The sequence below is a fragment of the Mesocricetus auratus genome, unplaced genomic scaffold (genome assembly GCF_017639785.1).
Source record: "Mesocricetus auratus isolate SY011 unplaced genomic scaffold, BCM_Maur_2.0 Super-Scaffold_100008, whole genome shotgun sequence".
Classification (NCBI taxonomy): domain Eukaryota; kingdom Metazoa; phylum Chordata; class Mammalia; order Rodentia; family Cricetidae; genus Mesocricetus; species Mesocricetus auratus.
The window spans coordinates 47,835,256-47,855,169 of record NW_024429192.1 but is presented as its reverse complement, the minus strand read 5'-3'; the positions used below and the strand labels follow the sequence as shown (position 1 = coordinate 47,855,169).

General features: G+C 39.4%; 1 protein-coding gene across 7 annotated transcripts in view; it reads right to left on the bottom strand.

The window, feature by feature from the left end:
* The window catches only part of Gramd1c (GRAM domain containing 1C), a 76,485-nt gene that overhangs the window by 2,184 nt on the left and 54,387 nt on the right, over positions 1 to 19,914 (bottom strand). For 6 of the 7 annotated variants that reach the window (XM_040750794.1, XM_040750796.1, XM_005074747.4 and 3 more), the window contains 8 exons: positions 12,776 to 12,913; positions 8,642 to 8,760; positions 7,445 to 7,587; positions 6,406 to 6,509; positions 4,868 to 5,044; positions 3,528 to 3,585; positions 927 to 1,037; positions 530 to 635 (listed from right to left, as the gene is read on the bottom strand). In XM_040750794.1, coding sequence (XP_040606728.1) covers positions 530 to 635; positions 927 to 1,037; positions 3,528 to 3,585; positions 4,868 to 5,044; positions 6,406 to 6,509; positions 7,445 to 7,587; positions 8,642 to 8,760; positions 12,776 to 12,913 — 956 coding nt within the window. The remainder of the gene's footprint in view (positions 1 to 529; positions 636 to 926; positions 1,038 to 3,527; positions 3,586 to 4,867; positions 5,045 to 6,405; positions 6,510 to 7,444; positions 7,588 to 8,641; positions 8,761 to 12,775; positions 12,914 to 19,914) is intronic. The other variant, XM_040750797.1, reaches the window with a different exon arrangement.

Sequence of the window (19,914 nt, the reverse complement as noted above, 5' to 3'; positions counted from 1 at the left end):
ACACCTACCAGAACTGTGGACCTTTCCCAGATGACCCTGCCTCTGAACTCCTACTTCACACTTCTACCCTAATTTTGTACTCTCAAAATCAGACTTGAAAACCTGTGGGACAAATGACTCTTCTGATAAAACTGGAAGCAACATGAGAGCAAGAAATATATCTTATTCCTCACTGTTTTTATTCATCCATTGGTTCAACAAACCTGGTGTGTGTTTCATGCTGGGCGCTATGCTAAGCATGGAGTACATAATGCTGAGCCAAATATTCCTGGCACTAGCCACAAAGGGCACAGGGGTTCAAGGACAGGATGATTTATAGATGTGGTTATAGCAGAAAGGGGGACAGTTTCTCTTGTCTATAAGGCATGGTCATCCACTGAGAGGAGATAAGGCATGGTCATCCACTGAGAGGAGAACATGAGAGGGAAGTGAGATGATGAAGTAGATGGAGAGAGTTACTAAGCAACTGTAGAGAAGTTGCATCTAAAGACTGCCAGCTGAGGACCCGCCCAGTCACAGACTGGCCTACCTGTTCCAACATCACTATGGAATCTTGGAGCACTCCTTTTAAATGGTGGGCCTGATCTTTGTTCTTTTGAATATTTTCTGTTCTTGAGAACCTATCAGAGGCTAAACTGGAAGAAAAGAAAATCTTAAAAATCATGAAAACAGCTGCTGACATTATTGTTTACAGAAATTATTATGCCCCATGGATTGTAAACAAAACACAAAATCAAACCCCACTACCACTACCTCTGGGGAAAAAAAAACCTAGGCATGTATGACTAAAGATATAAAGATTAGAATTTCTAAAATTAAACTTTCTATAACAAAGAAACAGGTGGTAAAACAGACAGGGTTGGGGTGGGGAACTTACCTAAAAGGAACAGGTGGTAAAGCAGGCAGGGTTGGGGTGGGGAACTTACCTAAAAGGTTTTTCTTGTTGGAGGCGGAGCCGGTAGAAGGACTGAGCAGCGTGTTCTATCTTTGACAGCTTCAGAAACAACGTCACATTCAGCAGAACTAGCAACAGCAAACTGCAGAGAAAATGATGCTGGTTAACAGCACTGACCCGCACTGCAGGCTGCAGAGGTGGCCCAGCACCCAGATGGTAGAGGCAGGAAGATCTACTGTGATTCAGGACCGCAAGGCAGCCTTGACTACAAAGCCATACCCACCCCAACAAGCCCCTCCACTACCCAAAATGCAGAAAGTAAAATGATATATATGCCAAAATTTCCAACTATATATGACTATTTTCTAGTTACTTAAATAAATTATCCCCATTTCATTATATAAAATAATTACCTTCCAGTATTACATGGATGCCAAAGAAAACGATGGGAAATGACTAGTGTGATAAGAAAAGCCCTCAACAACCTCAACTCACAGGCTGCCTCTGACCCCTGTCCTCTCCTCTCTGCTGGAATCCCAACCAGTGCTGGGCAGCAACCAGTTTAGAAATCTACAAGGTAAGCTTTAAAGGTCTATTTTTGGGTTATGTTGGCTTAAGCAATAATTACATACCCATAATACTGCATTTCAAAAATGAAATGAAGATCAATATGCAGCTGATTTTAGGGACATCACGGTATTATCATTTGTTCCCAGTGGAAGCAAAAAATGTATATATATATATGTATATATATATGTATGTGTGCTGAATATATATATGAATATATATTCAGCAAGTATATGTGTGTGTCTATATATACATATACATATATATATATATATTCAGCAAGAATATCTTGTTAATCTTAAACAAATGAAGTACCAGATAAATCCAAACATATTAATAATGGTAAATATAAAAGTTTACATGCAAACATAATGTTTTGTTTTTAACAGCAGATTTGCAAATTAATGCAGACCTTATTACACATGTATACAAACTGGTAAGTAGTAGCATGTGTCTTTACTTACTTTGTTTTGTTAAAAGATTTATGTGCCTCAAATTAGACCTATTAGGACTGAGGGTATAGCTCAGTGGTAGAGTGCTCACTTAGCACAAACAGAAAAAGTATATAGATACATATCATGTGTGAAAAAGCTAAAAAGTTACAGGAAAATCAAATCTGTGAAATTATCATGGCACTGAAGTGATACATGTGTATACACACACATACATATATATATTCCCATATTTGAATATAAATGTAATATAGTGATACTTGTCATTCAAAAATAAACCAATTTACAGGCGGTGGTGTCACATGCCTCTAACCCCAGCACTCAGTAGCAGTGGTGCATGCAGGCTGTCCCAGCATAAAGGAGACTGAGGCAGGAGGATTATGAGATAATTCAAAGCTAGCCTAGACTTCGTAGTAAGCCCCTATCTCAAAAAACAATGAACAGTAATAAGGATAACAAATATTTTCTGCTGTTCTGAAATCTGTAGTAAGGGAAAACAGCTAGGAGCTTTATCCCAAACATTGTCACCCAGTCTAACACTGAATCAGAACCATTCATATAATCAAAGGACTCCCTCAGCGTTCACACACAGCCATGTAGAATTAGAGTTCTTAGGTGTAACTTGTGAGATAGGTTTACCCTAAGTTTCAGGCTAATTGCCTAATATTTTTCACAATGTGATGCTCAGATCACTCATATCAGAATAATCTAGAATGTGTGTGTGCTTCAAAATTCACCACTGACTGTTCTTCCAGAGGACCCAGGTTCGATGTCCAGCACCCACATGGCTGCTCACAACTCTCTGTAACTCCAGTCCCAGGGGGTCCGACACCCTCTTCTGGCCTCCATAGCCACCAGGAATGCATGCGGTACACAGAAAGACATGCAGGCAAAACACCCACACATATGAAAATGAATTTAATTTTTTAATGTTTTAAAAATTCCTGATCACTATTCAAAGTCTACTGAATCAACCTTTGAGACCAGGGCTGGAAAATCTATATGTTAGCAAACTCCTAAATGATTCTTATTCATATAAACATGAGAACCTATTTAAGCAAAGTAGAATAATTTTATTGGAATTTTGCCAACATGTATTTTCTTTAAATTTCTGAAACTTCCCATAAAAACCCACAGAATTCATAGAAATAAGTCAAACTGTTTTGTAAAAAATGCTTAGTATATATTTTATATTCCCTCAAATTTTACAATTCTGAAAAATCATACATCAAAAAGCTATCACACCAAAACCTATAAGATTGCTTTTATAGGTCAACAACAGTCAATAGTGACCACTTCTATCTGGTAAAACACAAATGCAGGAACTGTCAAGATGGCTCAGGTTAAGGACGCTGGCTGCTCTTCCAAGCAGCAGGGTTTGCTTCGCAGCACCCACATAGCGGCTCACAACCTTCCATAACTCCAGTTCTGAGGGATCCATGCCCTCTTCTGTCCCCCATGGGCACTGACACATAGACATACAGGGAAAACACTAATACACATAAAATAAGATTAAGTCATTTTTAAGAAAACCACAAAGCTTTTCAATTCTTTTGGGAGCTATTTAAAAACAAATGAAGATTATAAACCAAGTAAGTACAACAAATACTCACAAGACACTCATCACCACTATCAGAGCGGTGTCACAGCTGTCCACAGTCTTTCTCTTTCCTATAGGTGAAAGACGAGAGTGAGGACTGTGAAAGTTAATAATCATCTCAAATTAACTTGAAAAAATATGTCATTTGTAAAGACAAAATGATTTAGGGTAAAGTCTCTGAGCTTTTTTTTTCTTTTTTAACTCATGATACTTTGGGTAAAATGTGAAACAAACTAAAAGGAGATAACCCGTGGCAATTCTTCTAACTGGAAATACGTTACAAATTAATTTACTATGAAATTAAATAATTCAATACATAGCTGTGTACTATCTCTGCTAAGAACAGTTGAGTTGATTTAATATATAATGTTTCTCTCCTTAAAAAAAAAGATAACCAATCACTGTGAACTAAACCTTTACATTTCAAAATTAAAAAGCCATTGATCGAGCTGGGCGTTGGTGGCGCATGCCTTTAATCCCAGCACTCGGGAGGCAGAGGCAGGCGGATCTCTGTGAGTTTGAGGCCATCCTGGTCTACAAAGCGAGTTCCAGGAAAGCCTCCAAAACAATACAGAGAAACCCTGCCTCGAAAAACAAAACAAAACAAAAAAAGCCATTGATCTTAATCAGTAGTTAGACATAGTTACATAAAGTTAAAGTCTAATGGGAGCTTAATAATGTGATGGGATGGGGGGGTTGACACCTGTGGGGGTGACAATAATAGCAAGGAGTCTGCAAAACCGAAAGTCAAGTTCTATCTCTGCAGTTTTCCTAGGCTAGCCCCCAACAGTACACACAGAGTTAAACGTCAGGCATCTGTGTGTGTTAAGCAGGAAATAAACAAGTGAGCTGCCCAGAAGCTTGTGTTTAGTGACTCATATTGGGGGCAGTAGCCAGCTGGACAGCTGAAGGGGCAGCTCTAAGCAGCCCCAACCAACTGCTGTTATGAAGTGATTTGGTACAGGGCCATCAGACTTGAGATTTTATTTAAATATCCTCTTTTTTCTTTTTCAGGAAGAATCTCACTATGTAATTCTGGCTGCCCTGGAACTCACAGGGTATACCAGCTGGCCTCAAACTCACTAAGATCTGCCTGCCTGTCTCTGAGTGCTGGGACTAAAGACACATACCAACCTAAAACTTTTAAATGCTCTGTGGGTCAAAAAAAAATACTCTACTGGCCATATTCCTGCCATATCCCAGCTGTTCCTTCAGGCTTCTATAGAAGCTATCATTAAGAAACTTGGAGTATAATAAATATCATCCAAAAGGAGAAAAGGCAGGATTCCTTAAATGGCATTCTTCATCAACGTTCTAAGGCTAAAATCTTTTGTCTGTAACAGGGAAAGCTACCTGAAATATCCCCTCTGGCCTCGAAGCCCATGTCTATAGAAGAACACTGAGAGGACAGCTTAGAAATAGTTTCTGTCGTTCGATTCAAGGTCCGCCTTCTCCGCCGTAGGCTACTGAGTTTTCCAGGGTCTTCAATGGATTGATTCAACACAGACTCTTCCATTAATAAATCTGATTCTAAGATGAAAAATTTAAAACAATAGGATAAAAAGGAAGCCTTCTCAACTATAAGACCCAAGTAGTGTGTGTGTGTGTGTATGTGTGTGTGTGTGTGTGTGTTCCCACTGGTGTGCAAGCACAGGTGTGCTTGTTTGAGCCTTGGCAATCTTTTCTAACCATATCTTAGGTTTTACAGACTCAATTCAAACTTTATTCTTAATTAAAAGCTTTAGAGACTACAATGACCCTATAATGGGGCTTCATTATTCTAGGAAGAATGTGTATCAATAAATGATGGGCTCATCAGTGGAAACTTGCTACATGCTATATTAAATATTAACGTAATGGCTTCATTTATGGAAGCAACAGCTCCACACACTTCCATGAGATCGTTAGAAAACTTGCCAAGATAGGGTCTAGTGCTTCCTAACTCTAAAGTAAAAAGCAGCATGTAGGAGCTCTAAGGTTTGAAAAGAAACACTCTGACAAGAGAAATCTTCAAACAACCTAAAAGTCCCATTTTATCATTTATTTCAAACCTTTCCTTTCTCAGTTTTTTTCCATCGGAAGCTCATTACCCAGTGACCAAGCTAATGTTTAAGCATCATTTTCTCTGTTGCTGATGAGAAGTTTAATAATGAAACAGCCAAAAGGGAAAAGGCCGGAAGACAAATGACCAGCAAAATAAACTATGCAACTTAAGTCACTCAACCTGATTGGCCGCCAGCTTTTCCTTCAGTAAAAGGAAAAGCTCACATGTGTGTGGTGTCCCCTCATTTATATAGTAAGAAATATCCCAGCTCAACAGCTGTATTGCTTCTCATGCTCCCAGCACCCACCTCCACCAAATCCATACATAAATGCAGCACCATTACCAAGCAGACAACATAAGCCCAGGAAAGCTGCAGCCAGGAAGGCAGGCGTGAGCCTGTGGCTCTGCAGATATGAGAGAGGACAGGTGGATCTGTAACCCAGTTTTGCAATCCCTTGCTGTGATCAGCCTCCCGGCTCCTTGCAAAGACAAGCAGTGTGTGATCTTGGACCAGTCACTTAACTATACTGTTTTGCTTTCTTCTGTAGTAAAATGGGAGCAACCAATCATAGCTATACTTCACAGGGCTGTTACAAATATGAAATGTTAACACTATGATATGCATTTTATTGTGTGATGGCATATAATAATCAAGTAAGTGTTGTTAGAGCAGCAATAATTGAATTTTAAAATCCTGCAATTGACAGAGCAAGTAGGGCACTGAGCCACTCCAGAGAGCTATTCTTCCAGCAGCATCACCTGGCACCGCTACATGTCCTAAAGAAGGACGGCCCATTGCTAGCAAATGTGACCCTGGCAAAAACAGATGCATCCAAACTTTACAGACCAAGCTGTTTGAAATAGTTCTCCAGTGTGCTCCAGGAATTCTTCTCAATTAAAGACTTGACAATGCCCCACGGTTGTTTCCTGTATTTCAAGTCTGTGGAAACTCTAATAGGATGAGAAGGAAAAAATATTTCTTTAGAGACAGACTTTGACCAGCAGAAGAAATCAGGCAAGTTCAGGGGAGTATGGCCATAGACTGCTTTAGCTATCCCACTGCAATGAAACCTAAGAATGCATTCTGTGGAAAGTCAAAAGAATTAAACATCATTACTGTTATAAAATAATATCTGTTCTTCCTTAAAAACCGTTGTGAACTGCCAATTACCTCATCTAACTATAATACTCTACCCTTACCTAAATAGCAATGAAGGCTTCAATAAATGCTAAGAAATTAAGCTGGTGGTAATGGTTCACTCTTTTAATCCCAGCATCTAGGAGGTAGAGGCAAGTGAATCTCTTTGAGTTTGAGACCAGCCCAATCTATAGAGCAAGTTCCAGGGTAGCCAGGGCTACACAGAGAAACCCTGTCTTTGAAAAACAAAAACAAAAACAAAAGAAAAGAAGGGAAGGGAAGGGGGGAGAGGGGAAGGGAGGAGAGAGAGAGAGAGAGAGAGAGAGAGAGAGAGAGAGAGAGAGATTAAATGAATTTTTAAATGCAGCAGATCTCTAGTTGAAAGTAACTCCATTAATTAGTGCCAAGGCCTATGATGGTCATCGTTCATCAAGGCAGCAGTATTCTTTACTTCCCACTACAACAGAGTACCTTGAAACTTCTGGCCCCTGTGGATCTTAGCTGGGCCATGTGACTGATTGTGACCAGTTCTATGGCTTTTTCTTCCTGGGGCAACTGGAGGACACTCATTCTTGACTGTGTACCCCCAGAATTTCAAAACCTTTCTCAGTTTCAGCCTTGAGTCAGGATGCCCGCCCTTCTCCTGACCACTGATGGGCACATAATTTAGGCAAGACACTAAGATTCAGGGCTAATGTTACACAGCACACTGTAGCCTACTTTAAACCATGCACTTGCAATAGCTCACCTCAGTCTGCATCTCTGCTTTGCAGATCGGACAATACAGTATCTATTCAACGTATAGAAGTAGTCGTGGTAGGGAACATCATGTGTCAGGACTTCTGAATCTACTAAATAAAACTGTGCTTCCCGACTTTCTTTATACAGAGTCTGCCAAAATAAGATAAAAATGCTTACATGCATATTTTCAATATTTCTATGTTCTCAGCAATTTAGAACATATATACTGAAGTCCCTTCTTACAAACACAAAAGACATCAAAAATCTTATGACAAGCTAGGACAGAATGAGAAATGAATTGTAGAATATTTCTGTTTTATTGGCTATAGTGAGTTTTAAGTTAAAAATTAAATTGACAATTCAAAAATCAATTGAATAATACAAGGGTCACAACTCCCACATTCACCAAAGCTTAACAAAACGAAATGTCACAAAAAAAAAACAAAAACAAAAACAAAAAAAAACAGGACATGGAGCAACTAGACAAAATATTGCTTTCCCTAAACAGGACTTGGGGGAGTTGTCAGCTAGACCTTCCTCATCTTAGCCGCTCTTCTACCCATCCTTGAGGAGAAGGACTGCTGGCTTCTGAGTTCACAGAAGATTCTCCTATGCCGAACGCTCGTCTCCTCCTGGATATGTGACAGTCTCTTAAAATGTGATGAAATATAAGGGAGTCACATTTTCTTTGACACTAATGGAGAAAACTCCAACAGCACACTGCCTTCAGGTGCTCACTGCTGTTTGCAACGAACGTCATATCACAACCCTGCTGCTCAGATTGGCCAGTGAGTGCCTCACTAGTGATGGAGAAGAGTACCAGTTTGTATTTGGTTTCTAAAACTCCCTGCTTTCCCACATGTCACGACAGTCATCGAGCTCTTTGCCTTTCTCCCTGACATGATCCCATACATTAGCTAGAGGGGATGTTGCCCTATCTGCTTTCATCTGAGCCCATCCCTGCCTCTACCAGCCTCCCTCCTCAGTGCTAGGTTAGTGCGCTAATTTTAGATAATACTTCAGTTTACATTGCTATGAATTCATTTGTAGGTACCTTTTAAAATTTATCTATGGCCTGGTGATGGCCGCACATGCCTTTAATCCCAGCAATCAGGAAGCAGAGATGGGAGGATCTCTGTGAGTTCAAGGCCAGCCTGGTCTACAGAGTGAGTTCTGGGACAGCCAGGGTGACAGAGTCATGTACCTGCTTCTCCGTGGCCGCAGTGCATTTTCCCATAAGTGGGTTACTGAGGACTACAGTGTAAGTCATGGTTCTCAGCTGATCGCCTCCAGACTCAACTGACCAGGGTGTAGATACCACATCTAATCAGAGAGAACATAGAAACTTCAAGTTGAATCAAAGGTGTAGTTTGAGAATTATATAAACATTTACAAGCAGCCCTTTGAGTGTCTGTCAAAGTTTAGCAACTCCATTGTAAAAAGACAACAACACACGCCACAGAGTCTCCCATTCAGGACATGCTATGAATATAATATGCTTCGGCATTCCTTAAAAAAAGTCATACACTTAATTTCAAAGAACCTTTTCAGATTATTTAGTCATAAATCAGTCTATTCCAGAAAAGCACAAATAATCCACTGTTACACAGAAACAGGATCAACAATTATCATTGAATCCTGTTATGGAAATTCCATACTATTGAAATAAAGCAACAATCAAGATCTATTTCCCATGCATGTTACACTTGGATTTTTAGCATGTTACCAACAAGGCCTACTGATTATTATTTGCCAGAACATCCTCTGATTAGCATCATATTGGAAGAGTCGGTTCTCAATACTGAAGTAAAGTTCTTTATCAATAAAACATCAAGAATGGAATTCTAAGAAAATAGCAACAGACAAAAGGATACATTGTCACTTTTTATGAAGCTAATGTGAAAATGAAAAAGACAGGAATTACATAATACTTACGAAACTTTGTTTTTGATAAACAATTTAAATTAGTAAAACTTCACACCCATTAAGGTGGCTATTATATAACACTAGAAGCAAGGAGAGTTGATCATTCTGTGCTAAAACTAGTGTCTCTATGCATTGCTAGTAGGACTGTAAGTTGGTATAATTTTAGAATAAAGGACAGCTGAGCCTCAAAGAAAATAAACTAAGTTACCCTTTGATGCAACAACTCTGCTTCTAGACAACTAACATAGAGCAAGCAGAAGTAGAAGTGAGGACTTAAGTAGATATTTGCATATTAGTGGCCAGGGCAGTGAGTAGCTAAAAGTTACAAACAAGCCAAGTGTCATTTATGGATGAATGAATATGCAGAATATGGTATTATACATACATATAAGGAATATGATTCTGCCCTTAAAAGAAGTGGAATATAATTCTGCTAGATGTCCTCTTGCAGGTGGATGGATTTGAAGACATTATGTCATATGTAAAATTCTCAGTAAAAGGCAAATGTTTTATATATTCATTTATATGATGTACCCTGAGTTGTTAAATTCGCAAATATAAAAGATGGAACGGTAGTCCCTCATGAACTGGTGAGGGACAAATGGAGAGTTGTCATTGATAGGTTCAGAGTTTCTGTTTGTGTTGATGAGGAAGCTGTAGAGCTACATGGTAATAGCCACACAACGATGAATGCAGGTAATGCCTCTGAACTATATGCTTATAAACGGCAAACTTCATATCATGTACCTTTATTTCATCGCAACTTTAAAATCTGAGGAGCCCAGGTAAAGTAAACATGGATGTTATTTTACTGTCATGCAGCTTCTCTGAAGGTTTACATTTATCTAAATGAGAAATATTTTAAATTGATTTTAATTAGAAATGTTGCTGTGCAACTGTAAATAGAAATTAAAGAAACTGCCAATTTAAAAGTTCCTTACTAAAATAAATTAGATCTATGGGGCTGGTGAGATGCCTCAGGAGAAATCTCAGTTATTTTGTTGCCATGATAAAATAGCATGAGCTACAACCCCCAGTTACACACTTCCTCCAGCAAGAAGACTATACCTCCTAAAAATTCTACAGCTTCTGCAAACAATGCCATCACCTGGGGACCTGGTATTCAAATGCCAATGGGGACAATTTTCATTTAAACCATCACAGCAGGTAAAAAGTGTTTGGCACCAGCCCTGCCAACCCAAAGCTTGATTTTTCTGAACCCACATGGTGGAAGGAGAAAACCACCTCCTACAAGTTGTCCAATATCCTCCACACACATGCATGCATACACACACACACACACACACACACACACACACACACACACACACACAGTGAAAAAAGAGAAGGAAAAGAAATAAGACACTTTGATTACTAGCTAGCAGGTTCTAAGAATAACACTATGGACTATAGTCGTGAGAAAATTATCCTTTGGAGAAAAACCTCTTGATTCATTCCAGGACTGCCCTGTAATGTACCTATAACTGTCCAGACTTTAAGCGGGAAGCCTTTGATTCCCAAAGCTATTTATGACACCAGAGAGTGGATATAATCAGCCATGTTGAAGCCAGATAGATACTAGACAACAAATGCAGTTGTGTTGCAAAAAACAAACTTTACTTCATGCCAATTTTAATAACCTGTGATGCTTCCTGAACATAAAAAGGGCAGCAAGGCATCAACAGCCACTGCTTAGCAATTACAGGGATGGACCAGACCTAACTCTTCACAAGTACTAAGTTCTCTAGACAGAAATGAATAGCAAAGTATAAAATGGATTCAAAAAAGATACAGTTAAGTTAAATATGAGCTACTGGACAGAGGATGACTTCTATCTCCTAGACACTCCATATATTTAATGGAAAGTAGAAAAATTATTCTTAAAGCCATGAAACTCAGGATATAATCACAAAATTCCATAACAGAATCCCTTTGCTACCCTACTGTGAATAAGAACATTTACTTTGGGTTCTTGATTCCATATCATTGATCTTATCTATGGATATTTATGTGTCTTTGTGAAAGTCTCAAATCACCTAATGGTTAACAAAAATCCTTAGGTTACAGAATTGATTCACTGACCATGTCAAATAGCTTACCTTTTATAAATATCTACTGCTACTGTGTTCTAATTTTATATGGCTGACTCTTAATGTTAAAAAAATGTCTGGAACATTTGACATAAATTCATTTTTAAACTTACTATAAACTTGATATATTTAACAAAGTAGAACTTTTATCACATGAGCAGTGAAATTCTTCTGAGAATGTAATCAGCTCCATAAAGTATATGTTTTCATTATATTTTAGGTGCTGTGGCCAAAAGGGCACAGCTCTGTCATTTTCACAAAGGGAGCACGCATGGGCACTACTACTCCAACTAATATACAAAACTTCTTATCTGCACCCAAGAGCAGCCTCCACAATTGCAATGACAACATTGACTTCCATGTCTCTGTAAAGAAATTACATGGCATGTGTGCTTTGTATCTGGCTTCTTTTGCTTAACACTGTGTCTATGAGGTTTACTCACAGTTATAAGTTGGAGTTCACTGTTGTTTGCATTGGTATATGGAAATTCTTTAGTGGAAACTTTAATATACTTTGTTACTCTATTACTGATGGGTGTTTGAGATCCTAAATGATGCTGCCATAACCCTTGCAAGTGTCTGTCAGAGTGCACACACCCATTTCTGGTGCATGTGTACCTTAGAAGGACTGAGTCCAGGAAATAGCTGTAATATTAATCCAGTTGTCACATAATGGAACCCTTTCAAATAGGGTTTAACTCAACTGAGTAGGTAGATTGATGAATAACTGCAATTTTTAAAAGGGTATAAATTTAACTTTAAGTAGCACTTACTTAATTAAATAATTATATTGTTCAAATGTGTAATGTGGGATAATGTTATTGCACACTGTAAAAATTTGTCACTGTATTTGTTTAATAAAACACTGATTGGTCAGAGGCCAGGCAAAAAGTATAGGTAGGGCAACCAGACTAAGAGAATTCTGGGAAGAGGAAATGCAGAGAGTGGGTCGCCAGCCAGATGCAGAGGAAGCAAGATGAGAATGCCTTACTGAGAAAAGGTACCAAGCCACATGGCTAAACATAGATAAGAAGTATGGGTTAATTTAAGTTTTAAGAGCTTGTTAGTAATAAGCCTGAGCAGTAGGCCAGCCAGTTTATAGTTAATATAAGCCTCAGTGTGTTTATTTGGGACTGAATGGCTGCAGGACCAGGCAGGCTAGAAACTTCCATCTACACATATGACTTTAACCAAACTTTAAATTCCAGTTTTAAAATCAACACCTTAAAATCAAAGTGTATCTAATGCCACCCCCCCTTCCCTGACAGCATCAGTTTCAACCCTCTAAGGATAATCCTCCCAAATTCACAAATAAGACAAACCTATTATATTTCTAGAATTAGTAAATCTCTGCATAAAGTGTGAGCTAGTGAAGAGCAATTCAAACATTCTCTCAGCACTGATGTGAAAAACACGGTTGATATGAAGTCTTCCTTGAAGGTCTTTCTCGGGAATATTCTCTAGAAAAACAAAACACAAACCAGAGGAGAAGAAATTAAGAAAAGATAATTTCAGTATTGAGGGAATGGATGTGTTTTATTTTGGTCTGATACAAAACAGTTTTTAAATGTGATTATCCTACTTCAGAATACTAAAAAATACTATGAATTGGAAATATATATATTAAGCATAAGCAAATGCACTTGACTAAATAAGACCACCATCTTCAATTGTTAAAACCCCACATGCATAGAAATACTTAATTGGAATAATATAAAACTCCTTCAATAAGACAACACTCAAATGAATGTTTCACATGTGATAAAAGAGATAGTATCTACCATAGCCATTTCAAATCATACCACTGAATACTTTCAGTAAATACTAAGTCACTGGTGGTTCTATTTGCTGCTTGCACTAACACACTGGATAAAAAGATCTCACTTGGTTTACTGCTAGCTGTCCCAGATAGAGAGTATATATTCCTAGTGTGTTCTCAATACCCTACATTAAAGTGTGAGTGACAATTCCTCAGGAAAAGCATTCTCCAAAGCCAAATAATGTCCACTGAAACAATACTTGCTCCCCCTGGGAACTTGATAGTTATCTGCTGAAAATTACAGCAGCAAATGAAGTGATGTCTGTTCACCTCTTCTCAAGTTCACATGGTCATCTCCGTGTCAGGCTCTGTGTTAACCCCCTTGCAGCATAGATGCTTCTCAGCCTTAGACAGCCCTCTGGAAGAAGTGGCATTATCATCCTCCTCTACAGAGGAGGAAAGTGTGGCAGAGAGACAATTGACAAGATGCCAAGGTCAGGAGTGACTGCTCTGGAATTTGAATCCACTCCAGCACACAAAATAGTCCCCTTCGTTTTACATTGCCAGAAAGAGTCTAACTGGAAAGACTATATATTTTTTTTAAAAAGTGGGGGAATAGAAAGGAAAGGAAGCAGGAATAGAAGCCTAGTATGTAATGGAAATAATGGAAACAACCTAACACAAATTGTTAATGATTTGAGGACAGTGACTAGTTATTATCTCAAGCCTTATCGTTAACCAATACACACACACACACACACAAAATGACGAGAGCTTCAAACATCAGAAACCAAGCTCCAAGGGTTACCTGTGTGAAGCATCTGTCAATACTAACCTACAGGAACCAGTGTGGTTAAACAAAGGCATTGTCTACAAACCAGAAAAGCATCTAACCCTTCCCCCACCACCATTGCTCCCTCCCTCACTATTGATTTGTGTGTAGAGAATTTTCAAATGCCATGTAGATACTGATTTACCCTCTTCTTGTAAAAAACACTATTTATAGGCAGATGATTCACTGAAATTTCAAAGAGCTCCTTGGGTGTAGAAATCATCACTGGAATTAGGCAATTTGCTAAAGTTCTGTAAGATAGCCTTCCTGCTAGGCTTGGGAAAAGGATTTCACTAACACAGAAGTATTATATGTTCATGATAAAAAATAACACAAATATTCACAATGGAAGCAAACAACTATAGGTGATTCAATGGAATTTCTTCAGAAAATTCTTTCTATACAAGGATCCAACCCACAATTCTACATTGCACTTAGTTATAATATCTCCTTAGTTGTCTCTAATCTCAGGTTCTAATCATGTCTTCTCATAATTTATGCTTCTTAGTTATGCCCTTGAGCCCTGGAAGAGCGCTAGTCAGTTATTTTACATAGTGATTTTCAGTCTGGGATTGCCTGGTGTTTTTCATGAATACACTACAATAGTGGGTTAGGGGGAAAGAACACTGTTAGGGTGTGATGCTCTTAGCTGTTGAGAATGATACAGTAATAAATGTGAGCAGGTGAGGGATGCTGTGATAAGCTCTGGCTTTTATCTGAGAGGGCATAAACCCTAGAAAAGTCTAATTATAGATGCATAAGAGTTCTGTATCTCCTACATCCCCATTAATATCTCTTGGGGTTTTGTTTGCTTATTTTCTCGATGATAGCCATTATAACTGGGGTGAGATGAACCTCAATGTAATTATTTTGGGTCTGTTGGGTTTGGGGCGGGGTAGTGTTTGTCTGGTTTTTAGTTTGTTTGTTGGTTTGTTCGAGGCAGAGTTTCATATAGCACACGCTAGCCTCGAACTTACTATGTGGCCGAGGATGACCTCCAACTTCTGATCCTTCTGCCTCTGACTCCCAGTTCCTAGGATTGTAGGCCTTTGTCACTGAATCCTATTTTATGCAGGCTGGGAACCAAATCCAGTGCATGGGGAATGCACTAGGCAAACACCCTAGCAAATGAGCTCCACTCACTAACCCATCAACATGGTCTTCCCCGGACTCTAAGAAGATGTTCATATGTATTCATTGGCCATTTATACTTTTTTATTTGAAAAGTGGTTTTCAGCTCATTTGTCCATTCATTAATTGACTCACTTGCTCTTTGGCTATTTAATTTTTTTGTTTGTTTTGGTTTTTTTTGTTTTGTTTTTTTACAAGACAGGGTTTCTCTGTATTGTTTTGGAGGCTGTCGGTCCAGCCCGGCCTCAAACTCACAGGGATCTGCCTGCCTCTGCCTCCCGAGTGCTGGGATTAAAGGCGTGCGCCACCACTACCCGGCTGGCTATTTAATTTTTAAATATTTTTCTGGATATTAACCATGTTAGGTATGAAAAAGACTTCTTGATTTTCTTTTGCTGTGCAAATTTTTTGAAGTTGAATGCAATATAGGCCAAGCACATCTGATATTTTCTCTACACCTAGAAGCATTTCTCTTAAGGGGCCCTATTTTATAACTTTTCAAAAGTGAGCTTCTTATTCATATTGAAAACGGAAAGATTACACTTATATACACTCTTCTATACAGTACTTTCATGTTTCTCCTAAGCTCCATTAGGTAATAGATTCTGAATTATGGCTGATAAAAGTGCAATTTACTACATCAGTATCAGAAATTAATAATATATTCTGCATGGAAATATGCTCAAGGAAATAAATAAATTGTTCCTGAATTGGGTTACTCATTTATGATATTCTTGACATTTCAATATTCTCCAAAGAGCAATACCAATAATACTGCTGTAGCATAGTAAGTTGACAGATGGTTCTTTTTAAATGAAGAAAGGACACTGCTCAACTCAGGATCAGGGTACTTTTGTCAATATAGAAAAAAAATTGCTTCAAAAATACCAGCTAAGGTACTGGAGAGGTAACTGCTCATCCAGAGGACCCAAATTTGGATCCCAGCACCCACTTTGGGCAGCTCACAACCACCTGTAACTCTAGCTCCAGGAGATCCAAGGACCTGCTGCTACCTTTGTGGACGCTAGCAATTACATGCACACGCATACACAAATGCACATATTTGAAAACATTTTTTAAAGCATCAGTAGAAATCATTTGGAATTAGTTAGATGACTATAGGGGGAGTACAGTAATATGAAAGTAAACATATACTGCCATTTTAGGGGGGGATGCAGATCAGTGTCCTACACAGGTAAGGACTGAGTTGGGGAGGGCACATGAATTCTCTCCACGAGACAGTAGCAAGATAATCTGCGTTAATTGGTTTTGTCAGGCACTTGTGATTCTAGAGTGAATCTCTATGTCACAATAACCCAGCGTTCTTTCCGCAGAACTGTAGCATAAATGCGGTATGAACGGCAGGCGGGATTTTTCTCATTTTTCTATCGTGGTGGTGTAAGCATAATCCCAACACTTGGGGGTTAGAGCAGGAGAGACCCTGGAAGCCTAAGGCCAGTCTGAGCAATATGACCAGTTTCAGGACAGCCAGGGCTACACAGTAAGACGCTGTGTCAACAATGACAGCAAACCTAACCAATGTTTGGTTAAAAAGAGCTCTACCCAGCCATCTCCCTCTAACCTCCCACATCATGCCCCAATCTCCCAGCTTGGTCTACTTCATTTGATCTTTCCCACTTTATCCCTCGTTTATTTCATACTCATTTGAAAGATCTGATGAGTCTGAGATTTGAATTTAGGGAAAACAGTGGGATCGCCCAAATTATTATCTAGTATAATCTATTAAGAAAATTCACTCTTACATCTTAAGGACACTTTAGGGAAAACACAATGTAACTGCTCACTGTTAAAGCAAGCAGTTTTTAAAGAGGCACCAATAAGGATCATAGAGTGTCCAGGGCCCATGTACAGTAAGTACACACTTTCATCTTTCCCTTATTCCTAGACGTGTGTGCAGCTTTTGAGTTTTAATGTTGCTGCTCCAGGAACTCAATAATGAAATGACCTTTTAAGGACAATTCTTAAGAGTAGGTTTAATGAAAGAGAAAATAGTTCCTTGTTCTGGTGTCACTTGCCTATTTGGCCACTGGGTGCCAGAATAGATCTTCCTAGAGTTCCAAGTTCAGTCAGGCAGCACATGCCTAAATCACGGCCCTTGCATCCTAAAGTAAGGCCGCAATACCTATGATTCCCATCATGCCTACTTACTGACTTTGATGCCAGCGATCTTCGGATTTTCAGGAAAGACTTAATATAAAACCTACTGTGTGATATGACACATGACAGGTTATGAGCACTTAGAGAAAGCAGGGAGTTTGGTTTGTTTCTCATGGACATCTTTGTTATTGTTACATCCTCAAATATCTCCTGCTTCTCTCTTCCTCCTGCCCCACCTCCCGGGCATGCGCTGAGGACAGAGCAGGAAGGTAACTAGTTCTTCACAGCCAGGAGGGTGTCCTCACCAGAAAGCAATGCTGCTGGGCCTGACCTGTGACCTTTGCACTATAGAACTGTAAGGAATTACATTGTTCTCGCCCGAGCTACCTGAATGGAACTATCTGTCATGGCAGCCCATGCTGCCTAGTATCGTGAGTAAGCATGGAAGGGGCATACCAGGCAGGCTCGGCACATGACTGTCCTGTGTCCTGAAGCCTAGGTACCCTCAGCAGCTTCTGCTGCTCCATGGCTGGTCTCACCTCTTCCTCTGGGGACAGTGGTGACCTGACTGATGAGTAAGTCACACACATTTTCAGCCCAGTCAGCAGCCATGTTGCCTCTGGCACACGTAAGCAGAGTTTCCTCTTACTTGGCCACCGTCACTGTTTAAGGGTTCTATTTTGGTCTCTCTGATTTGCTCTTTATTTCTTTCCCCAATTTTATCACAGTAGGGCTATCAGGAAGGATGCTGTTTGTTAAGCCTATGCAACAATATATAGCTTATAATAAAAATACCAGCTAGAGTATAACACATTTGATACCTGGGAGGCCTTTCTTCAGTAAAGATCCTGGTTATCCATCATCATTAGAGTCTAGTGAACATGGGCCATTGCACATATGTAGGGCCAAAGGAGAGCTGGCAGGAGTCCGCTTTCTCCTTCCATTATGTGGATCCCAAGGGCTGAACTAAAGCCTTTTGGCGCAATGGCAAGTACCTTTACCCACGGGGCCACAGCACTGGCTCCGTGAGTTATTTTAAAATATCATGTAGAATAGTATCAGCAGTTTTCTTTGTAACAAATAGTTCAGCTACAGAATGTTCTTTAGAAGTGATTTGAACTGGGCAGTGGTGGAGCACACCTTTAGTCCCAGCTCTGGGGAGGCAGAGGCAGGTGGATCTCTGACTTCAAGACAGACCTGGCCTACAAAGTGAGTTCCAGGACAGCCAGGGCTACTCAGAGAATCCCCATCTCAAAAAACTAAATAAACAAATGCATAAATAAAATGTGATTTGAAAATAAACTTAACTTTAAAAAATTTGCCAGGCAGTGGTGGCACACACCTTTAATCCCAGCACTTGGAAGACAGAGACAGGTAGATCTCTCTGATTTCTTGGCCAGCCTGTCTGCAGAGCTAGGTCAAGAACAGCCAGAGTTACCAGAGAAACCATGTCTCAAAAAAACAAAAACAAAAAAAAGTAAAAATTAAGTGGATATTGAATCTAAGAGAAACAGTTCAGAAGTAAATGCGAGGATGTGATTATGTGTCTGCCTTCAAAGTTATCTTTAAATATTTTTCAAAAATAATCTAAAATTTCAGCCTGGTCTATAGAGCAAGTTCCAGGATAGGCTCCAGAGCTACAGAGAAACCCTGTCTCAAAAAATAACCTAAAATTTAACAATAGTCAAAAACATGTAACTTCACCTATACAGAATAAAATAATAATCTTCTAAATAATCTTTTTAAGAGTTACTTTCTAGACATTCTATTTCCTATTGGAAGCCACACAGTAATTTAAATTAATATTCATCCCAGAATGTGCACCTGCCATGACTACTTGCTTTCATATGTGTGTATGTGCACATGTGTGTGCATGTGAGCGTGTGCACATGTGTGTGAGTGTGTGTGTGTGTGTGTGTGTGTGTGTGTGTGTGTAAAAATCAGGCTTGCAGGCCTTTGTTAAGATGCTTGTTTGTTTGAGGCAGGGTGTCACTATGAGCCTTGGCTAGCCTGGGATTAATTATGTAGACCAGCGTAGCCTCAAACACACAGAGACCTCCTGTCTCTACTTCCTAAATGCTGGGGTTCAGTTGTGCACCACCACAGCCAACAAACATCCTTTTTTACAAAGAAAGAGAGCCGGGAGGTGGTGGCGCACGCCTTAATCCCAGCACTAGGGGGCAGAGGCAGGCGGATCGCTGTGAGTTCGAGGCCGGGCTGGACGGACAGCTTCCAAAACAATACAGAGAAACTCTGTCTCGTAGACCCCCCCCCAAAAAAAGAAGGAAGAGAAAGAAGACATTGGGAAGTGCTCACCCCTTTAGTTCAAGCAGTGGCAGAGGCAGGAGGATCTGAGATCGGCAGCACTAAAAAGTCAGTTACAGGCCAGCCACTCAAGATGACACAATGAGAACCTATCTCCAACAATAATAATAGTAATAACTTGGGAAGTAATAATAATAGCAATAATTTGGTAACTACTTTAGAAATGAAAAGAACACAGGTCTCAAAGGTTTTGTCCTCAATTCAGCCTTCATGCAGTTAATTAGCTACATGTGTTTAAACCAAAACCCCTTGACTTCTTTCTCTCTAGGTAAAGCACAGGTAGACTCAATACACTA